At 36.2% G+C, this 19,032-nt stretch overlaps 3 protein-coding genes across 7 annotated transcripts in view; 1 reads left to right on the top strand and 2 right to left on the bottom strand.

The window, feature by feature from the left end:
• Positions 1–10,451, top strand: part of LOC126856179 (papilin) — a 103,822-nt gene extending 93,371 nt beyond the window's left edge. For 2 of the 5 annotated variants that reach the window (XM_050604448.1, XM_050604447.1), the window contains exons 27-39: positions 1,610–1,780; positions 2,273–2,494; positions 2,567–2,737; positions 2,962–3,375; positions 3,647–3,859; positions 4,020–4,187; positions 4,833–5,072; positions 5,363–5,685; positions 5,892–6,042; positions 6,434–6,955; positions 7,502–7,657; positions 7,841–7,954; positions 8,060–10,451. In XM_050604448.1, coding sequence (XP_050460405.1) covers positions 1,610–1,780; positions 2,273–2,494; positions 2,567–2,737; positions 2,962–3,375; positions 3,647–3,859; positions 4,020–4,187; positions 4,833–5,072; positions 5,363–5,685; positions 5,892–6,042; positions 6,434–6,955; positions 7,502–7,657; positions 7,841–7,954; positions 8,060–8,265 — 3,071 coding nt within the window. In that variant the 3' untranslated portion in view covers positions 8,266–10,451. The remainder of the gene's footprint in view (positions 1–1,609; positions 1,781–2,272; positions 2,495–2,566; positions 2,738–2,961; positions 3,376–3,646; positions 3,860–4,019; positions 4,188–4,832; positions 5,073–5,362; positions 5,686–5,891; positions 6,043–6,433; positions 6,956–7,501; positions 7,658–7,840; positions 7,955–8,059) is intronic. The other 3 variants (XM_050604450.1, XM_050604449.1, XM_050604452.1) reach the window with 3 other exon arrangements.
• Positions 9,209–13,651, bottom strand: LOC126856206 (potassium/sodium hyperpolarization-activated cyclic nucleotide-gated channel 1-like). The gene is made up of 8 exons (XM_050604498.1): positions 13,551–13,651; positions 13,153–13,374; positions 12,875–13,061; positions 12,680–12,814; positions 12,412–12,604; positions 12,149–12,340; positions 11,843–12,066; positions 9,209–11,773 (listed from the first exon to the last, which is right to left on the bottom strand). The coding sequence occupies exons 1-8, from the start codon at positions 13,637–13,639 to the stop codon at positions 11,483–11,485; spliced, it is 1,533 nt and encodes a 510-aa protein (XP_050460455.1). The 5' UTR covers positions 13,640–13,651; the 3' UTR covers positions 9,209–11,482.
• Positions 13,652–14,709: 1,058 nt separating this feature from the next.
• Positions 14,710–18,790, bottom strand: LOC126856201 (two pore potassium channel protein sup-9). Its single transcript, XM_050604493.1, has 5 exons — positions 18,043–18,790; positions 17,768–17,923; positions 17,284–17,627; positions 17,096–17,214; positions 14,710–16,998 (listed from the first exon to the last, which is right to left on the bottom strand). The coding sequence occupies exons 1-5, from the start codon at positions 18,167–18,169 to the stop codon at positions 16,731–16,733; spliced, it is 1,014 nt and encodes a 337-aa protein (XP_050460450.1). The 5' UTR covers positions 18,170–18,790; the 3' UTR covers positions 14,710–16,730.
• Positions 18,791–19,032: the final 242 nt, after the last annotated feature.

Below are 19,032 nucleotides of genomic sequence, written 5' to 3'. Positions count from 1 at the left end.
GGTATTTTGTAAATCTTTGCTATTGACAACATTATGCAATTTCTCTAAAAAATTAATTATAAATTTGGGGATAAATCGAATTCGATAAGAGTATTTATACAGAATACTGGTAGTAATCTCGTAGTATATTTATCATTTGAATACTTTTGCCAATGATGACTAATCTTAACAAATTTCATCTAACAATATATTCAAACATAATCTGTAACAATAAATTTAATCGATAACGTATATAATAAAACGTAAGAAAACTAATTTTAATAAAAATTTGTATCAAAATTAATTTTATTAAAATATTGTATAAAAAAAAAAAGAAATTTTAAAAGAGAGATCTAATAAGAGATTTAATGACACATCTGGAAAATATTTAATAACATATTTACAGAGAGAATCTTGATTAAATTAAGCTCATTGCGGTTACTCTACACATAAATGGCAGAGCATAGTTTTATTGAGAATGATTGGCACCAAGCGTGTTCAAGTAATTCGGAACTCCTTTACCACCGATATTAGTTCTAAACGTCAGTTACGAGGATCGAGTCGACCGCACAGTGATGGACGAACTTTTGCAGTAAAACTGTCTGACGTGTGCGCCTTGAAGAGAGACCCCGGACCCTGTCCGGGCTCGGCATTGCGCTGGTATTACGATGCCGAGCGTGGCACTTGTAGCCAATTTGTTTACGGCGGTTGTAAAGGCAATGCCAATAAATTCCGTACTCTTGCTGCCTGCCAGCAGCGTTGCCCCTCAGAAGGTACAGACAACAACAAGGAGAGAACTTTACATTGCTTCGTGATAACATTCACGCGTAGAATAGGGAGGACTCGATGCCGTTTGACTCGATTTCGAGAAAACGCTGTCCTCGTTTTTTTTTTTTATGGCACACACTTGGCACTCAGGTGACTGAAAAAGGCACATCCACGATGCAATACTAGAGCAGTTTCGACACCAACGTAATCACGATTCACGATCGTGCTTCAGCTTTCACTCAATTTTTTTAAATACATTTTCACTTGCATATAATCCCATCGCACAATTTTTAAAAAAATTTCTTGAATTGGAAAAATTGAGAAGCAAAATCAATTATCGCGTTTCTTTAATTTTCTTTTTCTTGCAATATGTTCATATTTAATGCTAAAGTTTTTTTTATCTTTTATAGTAGAACTAAAAAATAATAATATCAATACTAAAAGATAATATCAATAATAATTATACAAAACATGCTACATAAATTTAAATTGCATAATAATTTTTTACACAAAACAATTAAAAATGAGATAGGCAAGATTCTATTGTGGCTGTTATTAAACATTATATCACAACTACGAGCTCATTTAAATATATTACAGTTCTACTTTGTTAACTCAAAAAACTCTATAATATAATTAATATATGATGGTGACGGAGGAAGAACTACTAAACATTTTTATAAATAACTTCATTTTGAATGAATGCATATTTTCGTACTGTTTTATGGTATATGGTTGACTAATGATAGAAGTAAGGAGTTTCAAACTAATGACATTCTGAGCTATAATAAAATAGCTGGGACGTGTTTGATTAACGTTTGCTCTAACGTTTGCATGGTATAATAATGAATGCGATTAACAGATAGTTGCACGTTGCCACGGGCGGAGGGTACATGCATGGAGAAGCAATCTCGATGGTACTTTGATCAATCGGAGAATCGCTGTATGCCATTCTATTACACTGGCTGTGGTGGCAATAAAAATAATTTTCAATCTAGAGATGTATGCGAGTCTGATTGTCCGCCCAAGATCGGTAAGACTTCCTTTGCGTCTTTTCTATAACGTCTTTCTCTACTTCAAATTCTATTGGTCCTGAAAGCACTATTTTTCTCCGAGCATTTTTTATTCTATTGCTAACACCAACTGTCTTTTCTATATGAAACTCTATGATGCACGAGAGATTGTAGTTGGAAAAATTTATATTTATATAAGTTGTGCACATTTTCATATAGTCATACACACACATTTATGCAAGTACACAAGTCTTTCTTAATACAAAAAAGAATTTTATAAATATTTACGGCAATCTTTTAAATTGATTCCATGATAGCAATTTATATTAGACAGAGTCTCTTATAAATTTATTAATATATTAATTTACTATTTCGATGAAAAGAAATTTAAAAAAAAATTCTTAATCTTATCGCTATAAATATCTTTTACACGATCGCAATTGATTGGCAAAATTCATTTAAAAAAATGACGTATCCACACGCAAATACAATCTCTAAATTCACGAATGCAGAACAAGACATCTGCCTCCTACCCGCTCTCCTGGGTGAGTGTCGCAATTACACTCAACGATGGTACTACGACTCCTACGAGCAGCATTGCCGACAATTCTATTACGGTGGATGTGGCGGGAATGAGAATAATTTCGTGAGCGAGCAGGATTGCGTCAACAGGTGCGAGACGGCCGTCACCACGCCACCCCCGTCGGGACAACAAATTGAACAGTTTCGAACAGGTAACGTTTCCGACGTTCTTGGAAATGCAATCCGCGCGTAATGATACTGGGCTATAATATAAACGTCCGCAGAATTCTGTTTCTTGCCCGACGAACACGGCCCGTGCTCCGAGAATCAGATCAAGTGGTTCTACGACAGTCGCGACGGCGTCTGCAAGCAATTCCGATACGGCGGCTGTCAGAGCAACGGCAACAACTTCAACACTCGCGAGGAATGCGAGTATCGCTGCGGAGAAGTTCAAGGTACAGAGATTTAGAAAACAGAATGAAATTATAGTTATAATTTCAGTAATATCTACTCGAGTGCATGCATAACAAAATACATATTCTTTTTTACATAACAAAATACATATGTTTTTTTTTTTATTTTTTATCTATCGTGACAGAAAATAGTTAAATTGAGAGTCTTCTGTGGATATCCAAGTGTTATGGAGAATCGAAAAAGGAATATTGGGAAAATTTTTCAGATGCTTGCACGCTACCGAAAGTGATCGGTCCCTGCAACGGCTTCGTGAAGCAGTTCTACTACGATCAACGCAGCGATTCTTGCTACGAGTTCGAGTACAGCGGCTGTCAAGGCAATAAGAATCGCTTCTTGAATAGAGAATCTTGTGAGAGGAAATGCAGGCGACAGCCGGCAATCGTTACGCCGCCGGAAGTTACTCAAACCACAGTACTACCGCCGATCGGAGAACCGAAGAGTCCGATCTGTTTGTCACCGGTCGATTCTGGCGATTGTGACGACTCCATCACCGCGTATTATTACGATGCGCAACATCAAATGTGTCAGGCGTTCATCTACGGCGGCTGCGGCGGTAACGCTAACAAATTCCAGACCGAGGAACAGTGCGAGCGACTCTGCGGAAAGTTCCACGGACAAGGTAATAAAGTGTGTAAAAAATTACATATAAAAAATTTTGAAACCTCGCCGGTTTTTTTTTTGACGTGCATAATGGATTTTTTTAAATTATAAATACTGCATAAATCAAATAAATTAGGAGAATCTAATTTTAAAAATTCTAAGCAGAATATTACATAGCATGCAAAATTGTTTTTTTTTTTTTATTACGTTAAAACGGAATAGTTATTTCATGAGAAAAGACGATTGTTTAGATTAGAATGTATCTATAATTGAAATTTTAATTGTCTCAGACATGTGCAACCTTCCTGTGGACTCCGGTCCATGCAGAGGCGTTTTCCGCAAATATTATTACGAACCGAGCTTACGCGCCTGCCGTGAATTCAATTACGGCGGATGCGATGGTAACGCAAACAGATTCAGCACTATCTCCGAATGCGAGTCCATCTGTATACATCACGAGGAGCCTGTGCCCCCTGGAAACGACACCAGCGTTTCGAATCTGTGTACGTACATTTATCTTATTGCATTCTTATTGTCTTGAGCAGTAATTCCTCTTTGAATTGTATTAATTTATAAAAATCGTGCTCTTTTTATCCACTCCATCGCGGAGTTGATAAAAGATTGGATAAACTTGGAATAACAATATTCGTGATGATGATACAGCGATCTGTAAAGAACCGGTCGATAGCGGATCCTGCACGTCTGGTTCCAGCAAGCGATTCTACTTCGACGAGGAACGCCAAACATGTCTGGCGTTCATTTATACCGGATGCGGTGGCAATCGAAACAGATTCAAGACTTTCGAATCATGCATTAATACTTGTCTTAGGAGTAAGTCCAGAATATGAGATCGTTAACAAGTTTCTCTTATTTTTTTCTTTTTTACAGATTTTGCCTTCCAGCTTTGTATAGCAGTTGTGACAGCAGCAATCATTTCTTTTGTATATATATACATACATCAATTTTTATATACTTTTATATATTTTTATGCTTTTCTCGTGCAAAACTTTTATTTATCACATCCTCTATCCCTCAATTCCTTATACCCATGACAAAACTCTACTTATATGTTGCCGCACCAATTAAGTTTATATATTCAAAAAATTATATTTCTTTTATGTGTTTATGATTAAGTTAAATTTGCATCAAACATAGACATGACAAAGAAAGCTATAGTTTTGACGTTTGCGGAATATCATATCTCTCAAATATAATTTGTAAAAATTTTCTTAAATAGTAGTTTTTATGTGATTAATACACGATAATCGGGAAAGCAGAGAAACATGCAAAATTTATTATATAAATTTCAAACGTTGCTTCTAAATTTCTCCATTCAATGTGAACACTAACGTGCATTATCATACATTAATTCTACACAGCAATATAAATGTATAAATATGCCAACAGCTTTTTTTCTTGCAATTATTTTTCCCATTTAGAAAAATAAAATTTGTTCATTTCCGCACGTGATTACAGCAAGTAACGAAATAGACGTGGACTCCAAGGACACGAAAGATCGCTGCGCGGAGGCCAAGGAAGAATGTAACATCGTTCGCTGCCCGTACGGCAAGGAACAATACGTGGATTCGCAAGATTGCGAACGCTGCCGTTGCGTCGATCCTTGCAGGACGAAGATCTGCCCTGAAGGTACTCGGTGTGCCATTACTCTGGTCGCTACGCAAGACGGCACGGAGTACAATGGCGTTTGTCAATCGAGTGAGTATATCGTTAACAACGTAAAATAAGTTTAACGTATATATTCGGCAATTTTATCTTTACTTCAAAATTTTTTTAAAAATTATTTTTACGTACAAAAAAGAATTTTTTGCTCGCAATAAAATAATTTCTTGAAAATTATATTTTTATCCGGAAAAAAGATTGTCATGGAATGACATTAAATTGCTGTTATGGAAAAATATACGTCTGAAAATAAGTTTGGTATTAAACCATTGATCATTTTCTTCTATAATTTTGTTCAAAATAAGGAAATCGCGTTGTCTTTGCAGTCGTTAAACCCGGTCGTTGTCCAAGAGTATCCAATAGCACGCGGTGCGAGCAAGAATGCGTTACGGACGCGGATTGTTCGGGAGAGTGGAAGTGCTGTGATAGTGGCTGCGGTACATCCTGTTTGGAACCTGCGCCGGAAGAGCCTTTGACAACGACGTTACTACCCACTGTCACTCCACCGCAATACGGCGGTGAACCTGCGATGATTCAACAACCCGATGAACCTCGCGTCAGCGCACAGGAGGGCGGTTTCGTCACGTTAAAGTGCGTCGCGTTGGGAACTCCCAGACCGATCATCACATGGAGGAAAGATACTACATTGGTAATTTATCTTATAATTGAACCGATATTTTTTACATTCTAGAGAAACGTAATAAATATAACTAATAAATAATAAATATTTAATAAATAGTTAATAAATAATTAATAAATAATTAATAAATAACTAAATACATAATTATAATCGAGCAAATAATTGTATTTCCGATTATATAACTTATAAAATATTGCGTGAATATAATTTCTTAGATTGGACCTTCCGAAACGAGACGACGTATACTGCTGGATGGATCTCTTCAGATCATTAATTTGTACACTTACGACAAAGGAATTTATGTGTGTACCGCTGATAACGGCTTAGGACCACCGGTAAGAGTGGAGTATCAATTGGAAGTTACAGGTACGTGAAGTTATCTTGCAAAAAGCGATCTTTGGTCAATGTATAATCCTAGATAGAATAGCGTTAACAAGTAGTTAGATGGTATAAGGTTTGCACTAATTTTGCTACGAATGCCCCCGACTGGTTGACGTGAAATTCAATCGAACATAATAACATAAATCTTTTCACTTTCATTTAATGTTAATCTATTGCTAAAAAACAAAAAGGATAAACATGTGTTGTGGATTCTTACTTAGAAACGCATTATGAGATGACTGTCATGAAGTAAAAAATTTAGAATCTTTTAACACTCTCGTCAAATATCAATTAATTCTCGACTTTCCCGGGATATGGTATACGATTAACACTTCTCTCTAAGCATCGCGCATGTTCCTCTTCTTGCACTCTTTAGCCCCGAGAGAGCTCCCGGTCGCCATCATCGGAGAGCCTGACACTCGCATAACGGTGACGATGAACTCGCCGATAGCTCTGCATTGTTACGCAATGGGATGGCCGAGGCCATTTGTCACCTGGTGGCGCGGTGACCGCATGTTGCCCTTGTTTTCGGATAATTACGAGCAGGATACCGACTATACCCTTCTGATACGCTCGGTAACCTTGACCAACCTCGGTATTTACACCTGCCAAGCGTTCAATGGCATAGGTACACCAGCTTCGTGGTCGGCGACTCTGCAGGCAATCGGGCCCGTCTACAACGTTAAACCTGAGCACGAGGAGTATACCAAATACCTCGTACAACCCCCGAAGAGACCCACTACCGAAAAACCGCAGTATCCTTACAGACCCACCAGAACGCAATCGCCCGAATATCAGACTTACGCCCCCGTTCGTCCCTCGAAACCACCTCGTATTCCTAATGTTATCCCACTTCAAACCACCACCACCATCGAACCTGGTGGAGCCAAGTTCAAAGGTGAGACCACGCGATAACTGAAATAATTTGAATCGACATTTCTACCGTAAATTACATCAATCATTGTGTCAAGTATATTTGTTGTTTCTCGCAAAGTTTTCAAAAATTCGGGAAAATTATATCTTTTACGAGTTAAATTTCTGCAATATTTTTGTCTTTATTACTAATCGCAATGATGGTGCAATCAAATTCTTTTTGATTACTTCTTTCTCCTGCATGTATATATCTAATTACATTGCATCTCGTATTATTGCTTGGGGCTGCATTATGATAACTCGCTTATTGGCTGTTTTATTAAGTATAACGCTATAGAGTTTAATTTCTTATTTATAGAAGTGCAATTTTGTAATCGATGTAAGTATACAGAAATTTTACACATTCTCTTGCTTTATAAAATTTTTTATTACATCCATATATTTTATATTTTATATATATATATATATATATATATATATATATATATCTGTTATATATATTTTTTATATATATAACAGAGAGAGAGAGAAAAATTATCACATAAATAAAGTTAATAAATCTGAATTGCAGTGCCGGTCAAAGTTAATGTATCGGCAGGACAATCACAATTTCCCGAAGGCAGTGACATAAGTATCGCTTGTGCCGTGGATGGCTATCCGATCCCACGTGTACTCTGGTATAAGAACGACGAGCTCATTCAAACAGATAATCGAATCAAGATTTCTGGTAAGAAAGTACATAGTAACAGATTAAATAGCGCGAATATAATAGAAAATAATGAATATATTAATGATAAATATATATATATATATATAAGATATATAAAATAAATTTAATTAACAAAAATATGTGTGTGTGTGATAATAAAAATAAATCTAAATTAGAATTATTACAAATTTTTATTTTTAGAACTTAATCGGCTTATCATCAGCGATGCAAATCGAGAGGACTCCGGCCGGTATCGATGCGAAGCGGCCAATGAATATTTTTCGGATTCTGATAGCGTTGATATACGCGTAGCTGGTAAGTGGTTCTGATTTAAATCAATATTTTTTCACGCAATTATTCATATAAATACTTGGCCGCGCCAAGTGTGTGTGGCTTAATTAACCCATCTATCGCTTTCAGGCATCTTCATTCATCCTCATTGCCAGGACAACACGTTCTTCGCCAACTGCGAACTTATCGTGGAGGCCAAGTTTTGCACGCACAAATATTACGCGAAATTCTGCTGTCGATCGTGCACAGAGGCCGGGCAGCTGCCGGCGAGAGGACCCCATCTCGACAACTCGAAGAGAAGAAGAAGGAGATCCGTTCTGCATATGCTCGTCTAAGATACCAAATCGACTCTTCGGTATTTCCGACTCACACGTGATAGCACATATCGATCTTGGATCATGGCTGGCGGGATACGCGGCAGAGAAGGGAACGGAGAGGAGGGAATCATGCGCGCATCCACCCGCCCCTATCGGACGTGCCGAATAATCGACTTGTTAACTCACTGCCAAAGCCTTAGAGCGTTTATACATAGATATAATATATATATATATATATATATATATATATATATATATATATATGCGGTATATCCATCTCTAAACGTATGCGACTTGCGCCTCTCTATCCATGTATATACGATCTGATGCTGAATCCTAGTCCGACGGAGCTGTATTAGGCGGGTTAATGAACTTGTTCTTAAGAGACCAGTGGAAACGTCGCGACCGCGCATATCTCTCAGACGACATCCCGCGATAACTGATTGTAAACAATGTCGGTTGATTAAGCGCGTAGATCGTGTTGTCGAGTCTATGGGAAATATTTTCGATTGATGTTCCTTTAAATATATCTTGTGCATTGCTATAATAATTGCAGTCTTCGAAATTTTAACCGCGAAAAATATAGTTATAATAATAATTATAAAATATTTGTATTCACATTCTTGCGATCGCGCAAAACTCTTTTTATAAAACCGGCTTGTCAAAGATTCGATAATTCCCACCCGAAAACACGATCCGAAGAATCTCGATTGATATGACGATATAGCGTGGCCATTTTTTTTCTCATGCATCATGGTGTCAGTCAATGACGCGTGCACGACGTAATGAAAAAGAAACGATATATATATATATATATATGTATGTATGAAATAAAGTTCTCTCGCGTAGAATATTGTCTAACAACAAGTTCAAGCGGGATTCCTGTCCCCGGATTGGACACACTGTGCTGCGTGATTAAAAAAGGAACCTGTACCTACTTGTATTAAGCATATTATGCACGTTACGTTGTACAATATAAATAGTTTATTATATTCTCAATATGCCATTTATATTCTATGATATTGTTATTGTTTCTCATACTCGAATTATACATATATTGCCATAACGCGCGTCGCTGCCGAATAAATTACATCGTTCTTTATTCAGGAAAAGAGAAGAACGGATCAGATGAACTTTTCACTTTTCGCAGATAATCGATAGTAATCTCTAACGCAATTAAGATAATGAATAAAATTTAAAATTGAAAAATGAATAAAATTTAAATTAAAATTTCATCTTGAAAATTTTACAAAAAAAGCACAATACTTAAATATGAATACTTAACACAGACATGTAATTTTATTCGCACGAGCAGCGTGACTTTGTGCCCGACTTGCAATATTCTTGAATTGTGCGTCGCGTTATATCTTTCGCTTATCGTAAGACGTATGTATGTACAGTCGATTTTTCACCGTATCTAACAATCAGTTGTAGCTTTCGCGCGTAAATCTATTGCATTTAATGTTTGTTCCTGACGAAACATTTTAATCTAACTCTTAATTATATATTACATTTGCTATTTCGCTAAATACATCGTTATTCATGATGTATTCCATAGATCATAGGGATACCAATCGACGATTAAAAGAATGGAAAAACGGGAAGAGACAAAAAGTACCAAACTGCATTTATACACACACACACACACACCGTAAATGTAAGCGAAATCGACGTGTCGCGCGCCTCTGGGACGACTCTCTTGATTGTTTCGTACTTAAACCGATTCAGTCGCAGTAAAACGCAGTGCCTTATTAGATGACCTTCGAAAGGATTGGAGAAAGAGTGCTGAATATACAAGACGTCTCGTTGTAGTGTAAATAACCGTCATGTGTATTGCGTACCCGCATATTTATTTCCAAAATGCGCGGCGCATGTATATCATCTCGTATATATCTAAATTATTAGATTATAGATTTATCCGGAAAACGCGATGCCACTCGGGATTTCAACCGCGGGATACAGAAATAAAGTATCGACGAAAATATTAAGTACTCTTCTCCTCCGTGCTCCTCTAGACATTATCAAAAGACATGTTAAAATCGTTATAGCGACAAGTATCATACGTAGAGTAGTGACCCGATTAATTGACGATCTAGTAAGTATGTAGACAATCGACGTTGTGTGATCAGCTGTTTCTGCAGAGAGAATTCCGAAATTGGTTGCGGCTGAGAAACAACTTTTTTCGGAGAAAAAAAAAAAAGAAACGAGAATGGAATGAAAGATTGAAAATCGCACATTCTACAGACACGTATGTCGACCGATTATTTATCGTGCGACTTTGAGGTATCGCAGCCTCCGAACCGAATCGTCACGTAGATATTCATATAACCGTTCACCGTTAATTTACATCGTCACATGTCGTTATTCCAGACACATATCCCAGAACAGGTCGGCAATATCTTGTACAGTAACCACCGATGTCCGTAGGTGCGTCTCGCAGTTGCAATTAAATCGTAAAGCTGATTAATCGAGATCGCGAATCTCGCGGACTCGTTGGAACTTACCTCGCGCGTAACGACGTCGGTTATATCAATAATGATCCGCTGTCTTCCTTGTATTAACACGTGAAGCGTGTCACAGAGCTTTCGTTTCCCCTATCTTGACGCTGATAAATCGGCGACGTTTCATCACGATCGATACTACGGGTCTCGACACGAAGCTCTGACTTCCTTGTAAAAGAAACTTGCCAAAAAAGAAAGATAGAGAAAGAGAGAAAAGGAACCATGATTCATATCCCTCATACATAATATCAATAGAAATATAGCTCGTCACGACAGTGCTACCGTAAAGTCTTTAGCGGAGATGTAATTGTAATTATAAGTACCTTATATATAGGTATATATAACAATTAATAATAATATATATATATATATATATAATTTTAAAATATAAAAGTAGATATATATAAATATATGAGAATACCACACCATCACCACCACACTGTACGGTTATTGTATGGACAATAATAATATATAAGGTCCTTAAATATATGATTATTATTTTGCGGTAACAAAAAACCAAGCGCTTTATGAGAGGCCAACTTTTGTTCATAATTACTAAATTGATGAAGGCATATTTTTCAAAACGTTATTTTAATATAATATTACGTTATTTTAATTATAAACAATTATGTAACATTACTTTATGGAAAATTACTGATTCGCAATGCTTCTTTCAATTCTTCGGAAATAAAAGAAAATTCACGCAAAAGATTAAACAGACAATCGATATATATTCAAAGACTGGTTTTCGTTGGCCTGCGTATACCAAACGGTATGCGACTTGGACGCCTTAAGAAACGCTTGTGCTGTTCCTCGACGCGGACGGTTTTCTCCACGCGTTCCGTGGCGATGCGTTCGATCTCCGCGAAGAGCTCGCTATTCACGTCTATGCATTGACGGAAATCTTTACGATCGAATCGATATACTTCGCAGACCTCGATTGCGATGACGCTGGCAACTCTTCGCTGATCCGCCACCAAGAGCGCGATCTCGCCGAAATAAGCACCGTCGCTCAAATGACACATCTCACGTAAAATAAGGGTAAATTTCTTTTTTTTTGTAACAAACGCGAATATATTAAAAGAAATGCTCACTTCCTTCCCAGTCGGTGTTAAAACCGCGACGGTTCCGGACGATAAGAAGTACATACAATCACCTTGAGTGCCAGCTTTAATAATTACCTCATTCGGCAGATATAATTCAAACTTCAAGGTCTTCACTATTGATTGCAAAATGTTTTTTGGCAAATACTTGAAAATTGCCATGTTCTCGATTAATCGTCGACAGGATTCAAGCGCAATCTCTTCACGTAACGGTTCTGCGAAAAACTTAGATTAAAAAATCTTGTTATATGTATATAATTAAATACTTAAAGATCTGATAATTAAATCTCTATTAACCTGTCAATTCTGATAAAATCCGTTTACTGCGGAAGAAAGTATTTTTGAAACGGTAATGATAATAAGCCAAGAGACGTTTCTTCATTTGTGGCAATAATTGCCTTTGTCTCGTATATGCCTTTACTTGATCTATTAGCTCTTGAAACTGCGATTCGGACGCTTTTTTTTCAGCCTTGATACGAAAGAACATAACTGAAAGATAATGATATGCCTAATGAAAATGCAATTTCCGACATACAAATGTCACATGTATAATGCTTTACCCAACATATAGCACACAATAAGTCTGCCGATAATCATAAGAAAGCTATTAAAAATAATATGACTGTCCTTCACGGGTACGTATAGGCCATAGCCACTTCCCAATATATTTTCCAGCACTATAAATACAGCGTTTTGTAATCTGTATCTAAGTCTGCTGTCCTCCAATCTCATCATCCAACACTCCTCGCATTCCTTTTCGTGAGATAATATTTTTACAATTACTATTTTGAAAATAAATGCATAATTCAATATTGTTTATATGCTCACTATCGGTGGAATATTGACAAGGTATATCACTAAGATTGGTATCAAGTAACACAGGCAAGAAAACCAATAGATTAGGTAAAATCCCAGCAATAGCGTGGTAAACATTTCAAGAAAAAAGTATTCAATTTTCAAATGCTGAAATAAAAAGTATTCGATAACATATATTATCGTTATCAAAATATGACAAAACATTACCGTAAATAAGTAATTAATATTTGAGTGGACGGTATAGTAGCGTGTTAACTTTATGAGAGGCATTATATTAAGCAAGACAATAATGTAATGAGGATTATTTCCCGGAAGTAGTCGCCACTGTAGTGTCACATGATCATACGGAAAAGACGACAGCACATCCGGCACAAAAAATCCTTTCAGATAAGATCTATAAAAATTTACTTCTAATATTAGGCACAAAAATTAATAAGAAATAATTAATTAAATTAAAAATTAAAGTATCAATTATGAAATCTTACATAAGTATTTTAAGAGGGTCCAACTCAACAGACATATTTTTCTTATTATAGTATCCCGTAATACAATTGAACATTATATCCAACCAACAGATCACATAAATTGGAATATTTACTTTGTCTAGATTAATCGATTCGTAGTCCATTGTGATAAAGCAAATCATAAAAGGGATCGTAAAGAAGGCAATCATATATATTATCGTCATAAATATATCCCACAAAAATCTGTAAATCTTCTTATTACGTTGCACAAAATAAAAGTGATGTTTATGCACATACATATACATTACATATGTGCACGCACACACACACACACACACACACACACACACACACACATACACACACACACACACATACATAAAATCTATTCAATCATTTTTTTCATATTTAAAATATACCTGCCATAACTGAACGGATGTATTATCCACCAATATTTAAATGCGGTATGTTTTACTCTTTCGGCATTTATCATAGCCATGCTGTCCATGTAAAGAATGCATTTTGGTGTATATTTGCTGATACCGCACCATGCTCTCCATACATTTTTGAAAGTCAAAGGTTTTATAGGCGCAAAGGGAAACTTATCTTCTCGTTTAAAAAATAACTGACACGGGTGTTCAATCATAATTTAATGATGTGAATAAAAAATGAGCTAACAGTAAAGAGAAAAGAATTTCAAATGACATATTAGGTTAAATTATCAAAATACTATTATTGCAAAATTTAAAGCAAACTAGAAGCGCGGCATTTATTTTGTACACACATACAAACACCACACACACGCGCGCGCGCATATATATATATATATATATATATATATATATATATATATTGTGTGTGTCTGTACATTGTGTACGTATTAATTCTGGTTTTTTATTTTTTCAAAATCAATTAAATTAAAATTACACACAGTTAATATTTGAACTGTCAAATGCATCAACAGATCGCAGAAAAGAATAATAATATTTGCGAGTATCTATTTAACAAGCCCTTTTCTAAAAGTGAAATACATGTAAAAAATTGTGATTTTTAAATTTTTATGCGAAGATCTATTCTATTATAATTTTTAAACTTTCCTATACGTTTCCTATATTTGTTCTTTTAAATTCGAAAAATTTAATCATTAAAATTAACAACGTTAATTAATTTTTTCACATTCATGGTTGCCGGTGATAAATATACTATCAAGTTTTCGCAAAATGTCATACGAAAAATTGCGATATCTCTTGCAATATTGGTTTTAGCGTAAAAATAGTAAGTTTTATTTTTTTTTAGATCTCGTTGGTGCTACTCAGAATTTTAAATAAAAAGTCGGAAATGCAAAAAAAAATTTATCCCTCCCAATACTCGGATATATCTTTATATGACATACAAAAAAATTGTGATTTCTGAAACAAAGATCTATCCTATTATAATTATTATATTTTCCTATAGTTTTAACCCTTCTTTCAAAATCGAAAGAGTTGTAGTCATTAAGAGTATCAATTAATTTTTTCATGTTTATATTAAAGAAAATTAAGAGAAAATAGATTAATTAATTATTCTTTTATTGGGGAAGTCAAGAAGTTAGCTCCAAAATTTCTATACATGTATTTTACGTAAAATTAATTATGACAATTGTGTTTATTAAAAATGTATTCGCATTAAAAAATATACAGGGACGTATAGGATAAATCTTATAATAATATTACAATAATCATCTATCGCATTGCTTAGAGCGGTTTGCCTATTTTTATTCTGCGTGAACGTGTGTGAGTGCGCACTTTTAAATACTGTGCACATTGCAATACGTCACGAAAAGGATTAAATTTTAATGATATTAAATACGTTTTAGCTTGAACTTTCTCTCATGTGAAACTAATTTTTGAACATTATTACAACTTGTGCGTATATTAATCACAACGATCATAATTACGTATTTTCTATTGATAAAATATAACAAGGCGTATAACAAAGGAAGCATGCCCTCCCAATCGGTATCCAATTTTATGTGTCATTAAATATTTTATCACACAATTTTAAGGCGAATTATTAAAACTAGAACGTAAATACAATTTAAATGCCACGTCCATTTTTAATTGTTAATAAAAAAAAATTAATACGTTTGAAGAATTAAATTATTTTTATATTGCTGTGTTTGATGCTCTTTGCATTATGTTCGTTACAATAGTCGCGGAGATCAAACCTATTAAAAAATACTTTTTGAAAGATATTGACGCGACTGAATCACAAGAGAAAAAAGATTTTCTTTAAAAAATGTAATAATTACAGTTGATTTAAAAAGAATTTGAGCTATCAGTCTTCCCGAATACATCCTTTCTCCCTCTTCTTCTTTTCATTTTTTTCTTCTCTTTTCTCTTTCGGCGTTTTCTATTTTATTTTATAAATGTCTTAAAAAAATACAACTTGCGATACCTCCCATGTCTGCAATCTGTAATTACATAAGTGATCATGTCAAATTTTTTGAGGCGACATTTCTTTAAATTCACGGATATAAATATGGAAATATGTATATAATATTATGCTATTCAGGCCAGTATATTGTTCTATCGTATTTATATTCATATGTATAGTTCGTGCTGCATGATTCTGTTGGCCTAGAGATTCTCAAATACATTCCAGAGCAGAAAGTATTATGAATGAAAAAAACATTTTTAAATCTCATCCGTGGATTAAAATATTTATAATATCCTAAAATGAGCTAATTTATAATAAAATAAAGAGAATATTATTTCTTAAATAAATAATAAATATAATTATTGTACTAAAATTTTTTTATGCGAAGAAAATGAGACAATAGTTTTTAATTGTCACGTTGATCCTGTCAAATTTGAAAACCTCTAGACTGTTGCAGCCAATCTACACTTTGACTTCACATACATATTAATATGACAACATTGATAAGACTACAATTTATAAATACGCGATCATCTATCCGATAATCAGCGTCTGAGCTCGCATATGTTACATTTGAGGTATTGGGATATTTCATTTTTGTTAGGATACGATATTGCAAGGGTCACTTCTCGGATATCCAGACAATTAGCGTTCTGTATGAAATGTTTATCAATCGAAACGACAATCATACAATGCCGTTCATCATTTTCATCTGGCATCAAAATGGAATGTATATAACACTCGGATTACACAGACAACGGTCAACGTCAATACGGTCGATCAACATTGATTATCAAAATGCATTAACTTCGTGGACATATATGTGTCGGTACAATGTCGGGGGAAGAAATGTAGTAGGAACACATTCTCCAAGCATTTCTTGTAAACCTCCGATAATGTCGAACAATGATTAACAGTCAGTGTCCTTATTACTCATGTATCAAACACATCGGAGAGATGTCGTCGGTATTTTTTTTTGTCTTTTCTAAATTTTATACTCTCCGCGGAAGGTGAGAATCTTACCGTTACGAATCGTTCCTCACGAATGTATCACAACACGCAGATCCTTCTTTAGAAAGTTTCGCGGCGAAAATCGATCCTTACACGTCGATACCAAGCAACTCCCGGCTGTCGGCCTTCGAAAGTCGACGACGTAAACTGCGACGACGAAACTCCCTCCATCAGACAGATGCGCGTTTTACTCGAAGGCTAGCGGAGATCGGGGGCGGCCGGTAACCCTGATACCCTGAAGGATCCAATAGCTCAGAGGTGGCCGGACCGAGACAGGTGCAGGAGCACACGCTCACGCAATCGTCCGTGTCGTGCACGATCGGCACCTGGTTGGCCAGAAGCTTACCGTTTACCGCCACAACCTCGCCGTCTAACGTTAAAACATGGTGAGAGGCGGAAACCAGCTCGCTGTCGTCGCGACGCGCTTCACCGCTGTCTCTGTAACGGTATGTTTCGACGAATAATGTTTTCTTATTAAATAATTGTAAGAAATTATTCTCGTTACGTTATAAAAAAGAAAAAAAAACATATTTACATTGTCATGAAGCGCAACACGAGCAAGTTAATGCTGGCGGCGACTACAGCCAGACCAAAGAGGATGAAGACCAAACTCAAGATCACATATCCAGGTTTGTTGGAAAGCGCTTGGTCGTTCTACGAAGAATAATTTATCTAAATCATCTCTTTCCGTTACTCTCGCACGACTAGTAAGACATGATTTACCTGAAGAGCGACGTAGTCGCCAAAGCCTATGGTGGTAAGCGTCACGAAACAATAATAAAAACTGTCGAAATAACTCCAACCCTCGTATCGCGAAAACACCGCGGCACCCGTCGTGATAATTATACTCGAAAGCAGGCCGGTCGCCAGCATGAGATTCATCTCCGTCGCTTCTGTCTTCTGGCATCTAAGATACGTCTTTGCCCGCCTGATCACGACCGATGCAAACTTATTTAATCTCTCGCCGATGCTTTGAAACATTACCAGTCCCAAGGGGATTCCCACCATCGCGTATACCATACAGAATGCTTTTCCGGATTTGGTCACCGGAGTGGAATGTCCGTAACCTTGCAGAAAATTGTACGTATATATCAATGGAATTTCTTTTTTGAATGAATACAGTATAATTTTTTTTCTTTTAAAATTATTCTTTTAACGAAGGTTAATATTTTCTTAAATTTTAAAATTTTATTTAAAAAATACTTACCAATCATGGCTAATACTAAAGTGGCAAAATAGAAGGCACCCGCGAACTTCCACTGCGGTCCAGCTTTGTGAGGTTTATTTTCTATTATCACGATCTCGACCATCTTGTAGTCCTCCGGTGTAATGTTGTACTTCTTCATCATATTACGGCGTATCTCTGCAGCGAGTAGGAAAGAAGGGACGGTATTTCCCGCCGCGCGGAAATAATTGAGTTATTAATTATCGATCCGCGAATAAAAATATCTGTCGACGCAAACGACTAGTGGGAGGACTCACCCGAGAGAAATTCCCAGCGTTTCCTCTCAGTATCCGATTCCAGGGCGTCAAACACCGCGGCGCCAACGAGGAGATACGTAAACGTACACACCACCAGTGATAGTGTTCTGACATTCTGTCTCTTCATCGTCGCTCTTTTGTCCCTTCCAGAGAATACCGCGCGCACGTAAACGCGCTAGAGAATAAAAAATTCAACGCTCGCGCGTTTAACGAGTTCCCCGAGATTTCCCTTCACGGCAACGTTCCCCGCGACTCGCGACATTTATACGGCAGCACGTCCCGTGCACATGGCGCGCGAATGAATATTTATCTCGCACCGGACAAATGGACGCCCATGCAAAAGGTTTATACGGCATATCAAGCGGAGCAGCTCACTGAGAGATCGGGATGCCACGAGAGTTGGCACAATACTCGCAAGACAACAACTACCGCTGCACGCTACCCTACGCTCGAGTATTGATCGCTAAGCGATAGTAGAGGGAAAGACCGAAGGGATGCGCCGCAGTTGATTTCTTTGTAGGGTAGGTAAGCGTGGTTACGATTTCGAGCACCACACGGTAAGTGCGTTGACGATATAAGCGGGTGATAACGCAGCGACGACATAGCCGAGTGATAACTGTGCTCCGATATCGTGATTCAGTAGTACGACGCGTCTTTGTCGCGACAGTAGTTGCGCCGATTGCACGAACCGCCCGTCGACACGAAGTACTGATCTCCTCTGCAAACGCGAATCTATTGCTGATAACTCAGTTGACAATCTGCCGGCTTATCTACAGATTTATTAATCTATTTTTTTATCTTTTGAATAATTTAGTTATTGTTTAAAATTGAGATGATGAAAGTTTTTTTTTTAAATACTAAAAAATACGAAAAATATATTATATATAGAATATAAAAAAAATATTTTTCTATATTTAATGAAGCATTGTACTTTCTGTTGTCATTAAAGAAACGTTGGAAAAGCTATTATAATATATTTATAATATATTA

The sequence above is a fragment of the Cataglyphis hispanica genome, chromosome 18 (assembly GCF_021464435.1).
Source record: "Cataglyphis hispanica isolate Lineage 1 chromosome 18, ULB_Chis1_1.0, whole genome shotgun sequence".
NCBI lineage: Eukaryota > Metazoa > Arthropoda > Insecta > Hymenoptera > Formicidae > Cataglyphis > Cataglyphis hispanica.
This window is presented reverse-complemented; position numbering and strand designations above follow the sequence as displayed.

Bases quoted from the DNA above. Each gene is read 5' to 3' on its own strand.
- LOC126856201 (XM_050604493.1), bottom strand. From the start codon at position 18,169: ATGAAGAGACAGAATGTCAGAACACTATCACTGGTGGTGTGTACGTTT. The intron at 17,924-18,042 runs GTGAGTCCTCCC...TACTCGCTGCAG, and splicing joins ACGCTGGGAATTTCTCTCGG to AGATACGCCGTAATATGATG. The intron at 17,215-17,283 runs GTAAATCATGTC...TATTCTTCGTAG, and splicing joins GCGACTACGTCGCTCTTCAG to AACGACCAAGCGCTTTCCAA.
- LOC126856206 (XM_050604498.1), bottom strand. From the start codon at position 13,639: ATGGACAGCATGGCTATGATAAATGCCGAAAGAGTAAAACATACCGCA. The intron at 13,375-13,550 runs GTATATTTTAAA...GAAGATTTACAG, and splicing joins CATCCGTTCAGTTATGGCAG to ATTTTTGTGGGATATATTTA. The intron at 11,774-11,842 runs GTGAGCATTTCT...ATTTTACGTGAG, and splicing joins TAACACCGACTGGGAAGGAA to ATGTGTCATTTGAGCGACGG.